The sequence below is a fragment of the Temnothorax longispinosus genome, chromosome 9 (genome assembly GCF_030848805.1).
Source record: "Temnothorax longispinosus isolate EJ_2023e chromosome 9, Tlon_JGU_v1, whole genome shotgun sequence".
Lineage (NCBI taxonomy): Eukaryota > Metazoa > Arthropoda > Insecta > Hymenoptera > Formicidae > Temnothorax > Temnothorax longispinosus.
The window spans coordinates 6,295,447-6,306,065 of NC_092366.1; the positions used below are offsets into that span (position 1 = coordinate 6,295,447).

The 10,619-nt window shown below is 40.0% G+C and overlaps 4 protein-coding genes across 7 annotated transcripts; 3 read left to right on the forward strand and 1 right to left on the reverse strand.

Annotated features, from left to right (window-relative positions):
* The first annotated feature begins 1,036 nt into the window (after positions 1 to 1,036).
* LOC139818635 (uncharacterized) lies at positions 1,037 to 2,788 on the forward strand. 2 transcript variants are annotated; one of them, XM_071787442.1, is made up of 3 exons: positions 1,037 to 1,197; positions 1,321 to 1,430; positions 1,514 to 2,787. In XM_071787442.1, the coding sequence occupies exons 2-3, from the start codon at positions 1,326 to 1,328 to the stop codon at positions 2,348 to 2,350; spliced, it is 942 nt and encodes a 313-aa protein (XP_071643543.1). In that variant the 5' UTR covers positions 1,037 to 1,197; positions 1,321 to 1,325; the 3' UTR covers positions 2,351 to 2,787. The 2 variants fall into 2 exon arrangements, with proteins under 2 accessions (XP_071643543.1, XP_071643544.1); XM_071787443.1 differs by having other exon boundaries at positions 1,038 to 1,197; positions 1,325 to 1,430; positions 1,514 to 2,788.
* Positions 2,789 to 3,175: 387 nt separating this feature from the next.
* Positions 3,176 to 6,183, forward strand: Ssrp (structure specific recognition protein). The gene is made up of 4 exons (XM_071789427.1): positions 3,176 to 3,409; positions 3,707 to 4,204; positions 4,299 to 4,694; positions 4,773 to 6,183. Exons 1-4 carry the CDS (start codon positions 3,359 to 3,361, stop codon positions 6,030 to 6,032), a joined length of 2,205 nt encoding a protein of 734 aa, XP_071645528.1. The 5' UTR covers positions 3,176 to 3,358; the 3' UTR covers positions 6,033 to 6,183.
* A 256-nt stretch (positions 6,184 to 6,439) lies between these two features.
* LOC139819767 (TP53-regulated inhibitor of apoptosis 1) lies at positions 6,440 to 7,690 on the reverse strand. The gene is made up of 3 exons (XM_071789459.1): positions 7,549 to 7,690; positions 7,214 to 7,381; positions 6,440 to 6,824 (listed from the first exon to the last, which is right to left on the reverse strand). Exons 2-3 carry the CDS (start codon positions 7,358 to 7,360, stop codon positions 6,738 to 6,740), a joined length of 234 nt encoding a protein of 77 aa, XP_071645560.1. The 5' UTR covers positions 7,361 to 7,381; positions 7,549 to 7,690; the 3' UTR covers positions 6,440 to 6,737.
* Positions 7,633 to 10,465, forward strand: Tsen2 (tRNA splicing endonuclease subunit 2). Of its 3 annotated transcripts, none has more exons than XM_071789445.1 (6): positions 7,633 to 7,773; positions 8,405 to 8,576; positions 8,647 to 8,797; positions 8,994 to 9,653; positions 9,757 to 9,917; positions 10,028 to 10,465. In XM_071789445.1, exons 2-6 carry the CDS (start codon positions 8,412 to 8,414, stop codon positions 10,199 to 10,201), a joined length of 1,311 nt encoding a protein of 436 aa, XP_071645546.1. In that variant the 5' UTR covers positions 7,633 to 7,773; positions 8,405 to 8,411; the 3' UTR covers positions 10,202 to 10,465. The 3 variants fall into 3 exon arrangements, with proteins under 3 accessions (XP_071645546.1, XP_071645545.1, XP_071645547.1); XM_071789444.1 differs by having other exon boundaries at positions 7,737 to 7,877; positions 10,028 to 10,464; XM_071789446.1 differs by lacking the exon at positions 7,633 to 7,773 and adding an exon at positions 8,124 to 8,254.
* The last annotated feature ends 154 nt before the right edge of the window (positions 10,466 to 10,619 follow it).

Sequence of the window (10,619 nt, forward strand, 5' to 3'; positions counted from 1 at the left end):
TAAAGCCAATGTGATGGTAAAAACCGAATAAAGAAACAATTTCCTAATGATTGGATTGGCGAGGTGATGTAGTCAGTCTTATTGAGTTTAGAAATTTAAATGGAAGGTCCAGGTAAAGGTAAACGCTTTTCTGACTAGTATCAGACTACCAGATCCTTAGGAACAATATTCACAGTCCGAACGTATACTCAAAAGACCGTCCCGAATGTCTGGGACAGTCTTTAAGACTATACCATCCCCAGCAAGTAAAATGGACCACACAACATTTCGAGTGTATGACGAGAACGATCTTATGAGTATACAAGATCCGACCATGAGTTAATTCTGCCTTGTAGGATCCAAAGTACCCATCTATGCTTCATCCTCATATAAGAATCATTACAAAACAACCGCTATCGAGAATTAAGGAAACTTTTTGTTAATTTTATTTTTCCGAAATGAAGCTAATAGTGGAATTAAACTAAATAATAAAACCTAGTTAATATTGAAGAATTAATGTTATCCAATTATTTGCAAGATTTTCGACTAAAATATTATAAATTCTAATATAAATGTATAACATAAATTTTGCAAACAACTTAAATAATCGCAAAGATACAAGGTGATAGGCACCAAGCGGCCGATAATTAAACTAAAGTGTGTGAGTTTGTATAATGTATAACAATCTGATATCGCAACAGAGCAACAGAGGTCTGGTATATTATAATGAATATATAATGATATAATCTGTGTCCGCATTAAGTTTTTTACAGAGGTACAAGTTTTTGCGAGGCGATAGCGATAAAATTTTAAGACCAAAAATTGCAAATAAAACGTAAAGAATATTGAACAAATACATGTACGTATTTAAAAATCTAAACACGATATTCGATGTAGCATTTTCTGAAATATTTGACAATTTTTCTTCTCTTCTTTCCGAAAATTTGAATGCAACACAATGAATTTTAGGGTCTCTCTCTGAGTTACCGACGATCGGAATTATCTCTCGAGTTGCGGTTTTGATCCTCGGCAAGGATGGACTTTGCTTCGCTTTTTTTTTTGCCCCAGCGAGAAATGCCGGCGTTTCGTAGGTTATTGTTATTCGCGTTTAGCGGCTCGAGAGCACGCGTTGACGAAAGCTACATAGTTAAACGTTGCAATATTCAATTATGTAAAACATCCGAGGCGTTATTAGTCGCGCTTGATTAGCTACGGAACGTACGTTTATTTTATTTTGCAATCACGAAGTTCGTGCGCAAAAAGCTGCACGATTCATTGTTTACACCCGCCCCATCGAGCCTGTTTTCGTGTGAAATAAACTAATCGCCGCGATTGTTACAGCTAGGATGGAGAAATTCTGTCCGTTGTGCGCGAAGAATGGCATTAAGAGAAGAGTGAAGGTATTTCAGGTCAACCTAGAAGAAGCAATGTTCTCCTGCGAGTCGGACCAAGTAAACAAATCTTTTCTTGTCCCTTTTTCTTTTTTTTCTATACTTTCTTTGCATCCGCACTCACGGTTCTTCTCGTATTTCAGTGCGTCTGGCCGATCGGTTACGAGGAATTAAAATTCTTCCCTAGACCAGCCCTCTCCTGCAACTGGGACGAAGAATTGAGTTTCGCCAAAGAGGAGGACATGCCCGCGCTGATGGAGCTTTCGCTCTACACACCACCGGTAACCCCCGGAGGAGAGCTCTCCAAAGAGTTGACCGAGATCGCGAGCACCGAATATTCGCCCAATCCTCCGGCGGAGGATAAAGTTGGAACGTTGCCTCAGTGCGAATACATTGCCTCGAATGAATCACCGGAATTGGGAAGCATTACGTCCACTGAAGAAGATAGAGGCATTACGAATGAACAGATTGAGGGCGTTAATATTTTTAGATTGCTGCCCAAGATCACCAGCATCGAAAAGACTAATATCAATCTTACAATCTTTTCTAATGTCGCGCACAGCGAACATTGCGACAATAGACAAATACAGGAACAGGAGCATTCGCTCATGGACGCGAGCATAATGGATTTTTCCAAGAATTTCGACGTGTCTGACAACGAGTGCACGCAGCTCGATTTAAATACGCGGTGTAAGACCGGAGGCGAAAGTGGCAAGCTGCAATCGGACGCTACAGCGAGCGGCGTGGAAGCGAATTTTGGCGCGGAGACATTATCGGAACCTATGAAAACGCTAATCGATATAAATATTACAAATAGCGCAGGTGCAACGAACGAAGTGAATAAATGTAATAGTGACCTAGACGCGTTATTAGAAGACATTTTGAACAATGAAAGCCAGCCTGTAGATATGTGCCAGCCTGTAGACATGTGCCAGCTTGATGATTCAGATGATTGGTTAAAAAGTTTGTTAATGAACTGATGACAGTAACATTACATTTATCGTTATTCGAATGCATTAGATTGTATTGCTTAGATTGTATTAAACAGAGACTGAAAGACATGACAAAAGGGATCAGATTGTAAATTGCAACTGATTTCTCTCTATGAATTGTGATAATAGAATAACATTTAATTGTATTAAAGCATTACTTAAAAAAAAAAAAAAATACAAGAATATCCTGTTTTAAGAAACAGGATATTTTGTTATTACATTTATATCTTTTTTTATACCTCTTATTTATACCTTTTTGATTGTACTTTTAACAACGTAATGATCAATCTGCTTGTACCAAAACTTTTGAACATTTACAGGAAACTATTTCAGCTTTGAAGAATGGAAGAAAACCGGTCAGGAGTGTCATAATTTTACTTGATCTCAAGATATATATACAATCTCAAATTTTAAATAAGAAAAAGAATGTATACTGTTGCTTTACTAAATAATTGATACTTGTACATCTCATTTTATTTTAAGATTAAGTATGCCGCGACGCTTCACGCTTGGTTTCTAACATTTCATTATTTCAATTCGATTTCGCTGAAGTATCTGAAAACATATTTATTTATAATAAATTTTTCCTGAAAAAGAAAGTTATCTCGGTCTTTTTAAACACGGCGGTTAACTTGGGTGAATTTGGAACTAGCTGACTGCTAACTTCGATACAAAAGGAAACGTCGCACGATTGGTTAGCAAACGGAGAAACTTTCGGGAACTTCGCGAAAATCTCTACTCGATGGCCAATCGCGCGTGATTTGGTGGCGTGCCTCTGCTGCTCCCCCACGCCTCAACCGCCATCTTTTCCCAATTAGCGCGTTGCCGCGTTTTGTGTTGTAACCTCGTCGACGGGTCGACCTCGTCAGTAGAAAATAACACATGTCCGATTCGTTATTGCGCATCTGCCGTTCGGAGAGAGTGGTTTGCACGATTTTCCGGGACATCGTTTGTCGTTAGATTAAATCGAATAAGGCTCTCGGACAATTCCTCAGGATGGATTTCCTAGAATATCCGGACATCTTCGCCGAGGTTAAGGGCGCTATGGTAAGAGACGGCTCCTCGTCGGCTTTCAAAACAATTTAAATAATGTCGCGCACGTGATTTAATCCTCATCGATAAGCGAAACACCATGTTTCTGAATTACCTATTTTGAGTTTGAACGGCAATCTGTCTTCCAATTGCGCGAAATTTGCCCAATATCTTCAATCGTTCAGCTTCGATTTCAGCTTTGCTAAAAATACGCTTTTGAAGATGATGGAATTTTCTAGTGTACGGATAATTATGTGAGAATCTCTCGAGTGATTTATATATAATCGACGAATCGTTTTCTATTGTTGCTAGACGCCGGGCAGGCTGAAGTTAACCGATCAGCACTTGATCTTCAAGAATCAAAAGACGGGAAAGGTCGAACAGATCTCCGCCTCCGATATGGAGATGGTCAACTACCAGAAGTTCATTGGGACCTGGGGCTTGCGTATCTTTCTGAAAAACGGCACTCTGCATCGCTTCAAAGGCTTCAAGGAGGCCGATCAGGAGAAGATCGCCAAGTTCTTCTCCGTCAATTATAAGAAGGACATGTTGGAGAAGGAGCTGAGTTTGAAGGGCTGGAACTGGGGCACCGCAAAGTTCAACGGATCTGTCTTGAGCTTCGACGTCGGTCATCACACCGCTTTCGAAATACCCTTGTACGACGTGTCGCAGTGTAACACGGGAAAGAACGAGGTGACATTGGAGTTCCATCAGAACGACGACGCTCCGGTCAGTCTGATGGAGATGAGGTTTCACATTCCCGTTAGCGACAGCGCCGATCAAGATCCCGTCGAGGCGTTCCATCAACAGGTGAGAGAGGATTTAGACTGTACATATGCACGGGAATATATTTGCAGACTTAAAACTGAAAACAGAAGACTAATACATTTCTCGATTACGACAGGTGATGGATAAGGCATCCGTGATCAGTGTGAGCGGCGACGCGATAGCTATATTCAGGGAGATTCATTGTCTAACGCCGCGTGGTCGTTACGACATCAAGATCTTCCAGTCCTTCTTTCAACTGCACGGCAAAACCTTCGACTACAAAATACCCATGTCCACTGTATTGAGACTCTTTTTACTTCCGCACAAGGATAATCGGCAAATGTTTTTTGTCGTGAGCTTAGATCCGCCCATCAAACAAGGCCAAACGCGCTATCACTACTTAGTGCTCCTCTTCAATCAGGAAGAGGAAACTTCAATTGAATTACCGTTTACTGAAAAGGAATTGAAGGAAAAGTATGAAGATAAGCTGACTAAAGAATTATCGGGACCCACGTACGAAGTGCTCGGCAAGGTTAGTAAAAAAAATAAAGAGAAAGAAAACTTCTAGTGTTTATATTTTTATCTTCATGCGAAAATTATTTGTTTACAGGTGATGAAGGTGATCATTAATCGAAAGTTGACTGGCCCTGGGCATTTCACTGGTCACACTGGGACACCCGCCATTAGTTGCTCCTTTAAAGCTGCGGCAGGATATCTATATCCGCTCGAGCGAGGTTTTATCTATGTGCACAAACCTCCAATACATATCCGTTTCGAAGAGATAGCCTCAGTAAACTTTGCGCGTGGTGGCGGATCGACTAGATCTTTTGACTTTGAAATCGAGCTTACGAGCGGAGTGGTGCACACATTTAGCAGCATTGAGAAGGAAGAATATGGTAAACTGTTCGACTTTATCACGGCAAAGAAATTGCGTGTCAAAAATCGCGGCAAGAGCGACAAACTCAATTACGACGAGGACTTCGGCGACAGCGATCAGGAGGACGAACCGGACGCTTACTTGGCGCGAGTCAAGGCGGAGGCACAGGAACGCGACGGCGAGGAGAATCAAGATTCTGAGGAAGGCTCGACCGATGAGGACTTTAATCCGAATCAAGATGAAAGCGATGTCGCCGAGGAATATGACAGTAATCCTAATAGTTCTGAGAGCGAGGATTCAGACGCATCTGCGGCCAGTCACAAAAAGGAGAAGAAAGAGAAGAAGGAGAAGAAATCCAAGTCAGCAAAAACGGTGTCGGAGAAGCCGCGAAAGCAGAGGAAGCCGAAGAAGGAGAGAGACGCGAACAAACCGAAGAGGCCTCCGACGGCGTTCATGCTGTGGCTGAACAGCGCACGCGACGGTATCAAGGCGGACAATCCGGGAATAGGCGTGACGGAAATTGCGAAAAAGGGAGGCGAGATGTGGCGAGAGCTTAAGGACAAATCTGAATGGGAGGCAAAGGCGGCCAAGGCTAAGAAGGAATATGCGGCATCGATGAAAGAATACGAAGAGAGCGGGGGCGGTAAAACTAAAGATAAAGATAAAGAAAAGAAGACAGAGAAGAAGAAGAAGGAAATTAAGAAAGAGTCGCCTAGCAAGCTAATGAGTGGTACCTCTTTCAAGAGCAAAGAGTATATTAGCGACGACGATAGTAGTAGCGATGAGAGCAAGAAGTCCGAAAAGAAGCGTTCCGACAACGAAAGCGAAGACGAGAAGGATAAGAAGAAAAAACCTGAGAAGAGGTCGGCGGAGAATGCTGGAAAGAAAACGGTGAAAAAGAGAAAACGCGATCAGTCGGATGAAAGCGATGCGGAAGAACCCATAGAGAGTACTCCATCCTCGTCTGACGCGGAATCCAAAAACAGTGATTAATAAATACTACAGGAATTCAAAAGGTCTCTTCTTCGTCAATTTATATAACGAAAATAAATTACATTTTTATATTTAAAACGGACTAATATTAGAAAGTTATAAGATCTGAATGCTGTGAAAACAAATAACAACTTATTGCCGTCGTTGAATATTTTTGCTCTGCTTTTTTTTTCTTTGAGCAAACGTATTTCTTTCTCTCTTGTTCCAACGAAAAGACATGTAAAAGTTCTTTAGCTATATATTTACTAGCTCTGTAAATTTATTTATTTTACGTTATCCAGTTACTATTTGATTTACAACAATTGAAGTTATTTTATACAGGTTTTGTCTGCACAAAGTGTAGGTCTTTGAAGAAAAATCCAAGATGTCATATAATAAAGAATGTTAAAATTACAGAACCAATTAAATTTGCTATTAATGACATGTATATATTACGTATAGATAATACACAGACATTATATGTACATAGTTTCTCTTGTTACAACAATTAAAATGTTTTAATGTCACTTGTGTGTAGAATGTTCGGCAACAATAGTGCAGCGGCTAGTCGGCAACATTTAACTATCAATTAACTATAGTTCAGTTAATTTTAACTGTTCATCGTAAGAAGTAGGAACGACGTCCAAAGTTGCACTGTTTGCGTTGCCGATTGTCCGTGAAAAAGCTGCGTAGCTACCCAGATGTGAACGTGCAAATGTCTTTATGTCAACTGTGTGGCGGCTTCTCCTTCTCGGTTTCCAAATAATTCGTTTCCATATCTTTCAGTTCAATATGGTGCTCCTTCATGGCTTTCTAAAACACGAAAACGCAGAATTACTGACGTCGCTGGCTCCTTCACTCGAAGGTTTTTTTTTTTTTAATAAAATGTGTTTCTCCGAACGATATCGACAGCTCATCGGGATCTGACCCCCCCGCGGAGAAGGGAGAGCCTCACAGAACTTACCGCTACGCAATCTTTATAGACTTTAAGCAAGGGAGCGCACATCGAATCGTTGGTATCCCCCTTTAAAAAGTTTTCGGAGAACCAACTGTTGAAACAGGCGTCGTACTTCTGTTTCAACTCACTGCAAGCCTCCATGTTGCCACCCTCGCTATTTTACACCCTCGCTCTCTCTCTCTCCCCCTTTTCATGCGTTATACACTTGCGGATTTCCTAAGGATTACAATCCCGCTTTAATTACCTTGACACACTGCTGATACATTTTGAATAAGTGCGAGCATGTGCTGTCACTCGTGTCACCTTTCAAGAATTTCTCGGAGAACCACGTGTGAAAGCAGGCGTCGTACTGTTGCTTCAGATCGTTGCATGCCTCGCCTATGCTGTTCATGAATTAGCGTCCGTTACGATTCTGAAATCAATATTCAAGTCAGATTCGTAGTCTATTCGACGAGGAATTCAACGAAGAATTTAATAAGTGACGACGAGCAAGAGGCGACGGTGAAGGTCGCGGGCGCGGGGAGCGCCCTAACCTAAAAATCGCGGCAACGGAGTTTACCGTAGTTCGGCGGCACTCACCTGCAGCGGCGAATTGCGGCGCGAGGACAACTGAAGGTACCTGGACCTCAACGACGGAGAAGAAACTTCCGAATCGTGCCGACTGTCGGCGATATGACGTCGATCAGATAACCTGTTATCGCACTCTCATCATAGAATCCAGAGCCCAGAGCAGGGACGATGAATCCGCACAACTCGCGACAGATCGGGCTCGTCGCACGCAATAACGTGGCCTTTTTACGTTAGGTTTGTCCCACACAACTCAACTTTTTGTTACAGAACAGACCTGTAGTTTGGCAAGCCTGTGTTTCTGATCTAATTTATAATCTAGTCATCAGTCATTCGAAAAGGTAAATATTTTCGGATAATTGATAATAAATTGATAGTGTAAGCGTGAAAATATATTTTCCTCGTTGCTTACTGTTTAAAATATGTGCTTGGAATGTCACACAAAATAATTTTTGCGTAAAGGAGCTGATAATTTATATTTTCACAGGTTATTGTTAAATCTCTCTCTCTTATATAAAGTTAATTATTATATCTCTCTTATATAAAGTTAATTGTTATTTCCTTTACGTAAAGAGAAAATTTACATATCTTACATAAAAGGAAAAGCCATTGTTTAGCGTTGAAATTTATTTAGTTTTTTAACCATAAAATCTGGATTACAGTCTTGATTTGAATTCTGAAATTTATAGTTATATGTTTCTGATATTATACTTGAACTGTGAGTTGGGTAGCTTTATTAATTTTTTATGTTAAAGATAATTAAATAACGCTGTGCAAGAGTTTTGTGACTGATCCTAGTGGATATCTTACAAAATATTTAAATGTAACAATTTGTTTCCCAAAACTTTACATTATTATCCGCTTGTAGTTGAAACATGAATCTGCGAGAACCGAAGAAGAAAAGGACGAGATTGAGGCCACAATTGCCATTTCCCATCCCACTGAACGAAACGCAGGAATGGCCAGTGTACACGGCGCATCTCACAGATGTAGGATCGTGTATAGTTGAACCTGAAGAGATGACTGCGGTGCATTCCATGGTAAAGATATAAATTTTTATCGGAGTAATCTTTCCTACGAACAACAGAATGAATATCTCTGTCTGTCTAGGGGTTTTTTGGCAAGGGATCGTTGTCGCGCAGTTATCCATCGTTTGGCAAAGCAAGGTACGGGGCACCGCCGGTTGTTCGAAACAAACAGTGGCTTTGCAGACAAAAATGGCTCGAGGAAGTCAAAGAATTGAACGCCACCGATTACAAAGGTATGTGATAAAAACACATTCCATGTACAATGTATCTCGCTACAAAGTATTAATGAACGAAGATAGCATCTTATAAAATTGAAACATTAAATTAACATTGTAATTGAAATGTAAAAAGAATAGTGAAAGTTTATTAAAATATTTCTTGGAAAAAGTTTATTAAAATTCAGTGAAAATTTGTTATATGTAATTGTAGATGAAAAAGCAACCGCTCAATGCGAGGGAGGCATCTCCTATGAAGAGAACATTGGCGACGTCGTCGAGATTCCTTCCAATTCTATCGAAAACGGGAGTAAGCAAAGAAACGAGACGAACGCGAAGAATATCGAGATCGATGAAGTCACTCTAGATTCCGCGGAGGAGGACGATATATGCGTAATTATCAATAGGGACCCGGATAAATATGATAATGCTGAAGGTTCACCAAACACTCACGATGACAAGAACAATTCCGAAGAGAAAAAAGAAGAAGAAGAACCGTGGAAATTGAATTGTTACGACTTCAAAAGCGACTGCATGAACGAGGATGACAATCAGCATGGAAAACTCTTGGTGTTGCCAGATAGCGACTCGGACACCGAGAATTATTTGAAAAATATTAAACCGAGAATCGAGAACGAGGGTTTCCCCGTACGAGAGGCCTTGCATCTCACATTCGAAGAGACTTTTTTTCTTCTTTTTGGATTAGGTTGCCTGCAAGTGATCCACTTCGACGGTAGTTTGCTGGATATCAACAGAGCATGGCTGTACTTTTGCAAGGAGAAGCCAGACTTTTTACAGAAATATGTAGTTTATCATTATTACAGGAGCAAAGGTTGGGTGGTCAAGCCCGGTATAAAATACGGTGGCGAATTTTGTTAGTATTCATTATTTTTACTCTCTCTCTCTTACATCGTTATCTTTTTAAATTTATTTTTATATTGTTAATATTTTATCTGAAATACTTGTAAATGTTTCAGTGCTTTATAAAGAGGGTCCACCCTTTTATCATGCATCTTACATCGTTATAATAGAAGTAGCAGACGCGGATTCTTTAGTTGTTGATCCTACCATGTCCTCGCGATCTATGACTTGGAACAATTTGTTTGGATTTGAAAGGCTGTCCGAAACGGCTGCTAAGGTAAACGTGCATCTACTTATTAAATACGATAGATGTAACGGATTTAGAGAGAACCGTTTACATTCTAATTCAATGCGGAATAAATAATTTGTTTTGTTCGCGAATAATAGGAAATACTTTTGGCGCAAGTTTTATGGCCGTCGTCGGTACCTCGGGATATCAGCGAAACTAGTCCCGAAATACTTTCCGAATTCACTGTGAGGGAAGTACTCTGGCGTCGATGGAATCCAAAACAGCATCGGGAAGACGTTCCCACCGAAGAGGAGGACGATTACTCGTGCTGAAGGATTTTCTAATTGTTTACATACCTTATCTTTGAAATCTTTTTTACAATAACCGCGCAGTAAGTTATTTTATATATAAATTTTTTATTTTATTAATACTGCATATGCCTGTACTTGGAACAATTTGTTTGGATTTGAAAGGCTGTCCGAGACGGCTGCTAAGGTAAACGTGCATCTACTTATTAAATACGATAGATGTAACAGATTTAGAGAGAACCGTATAATTGTTTTTATTAATAAGCTGTATATTTTGCATTAAAACATAGTTTGTCATACGTTTCGACATAAAAAAATAAAACTATTTTTTTTATACAAATTATTGCAATAATTGTGTAATACTACTGCCATAATATGCAGTAATATCATATGTGTAACATTTCGATGTACAAGAATTGTGTAACATAACATCTAAAATGAA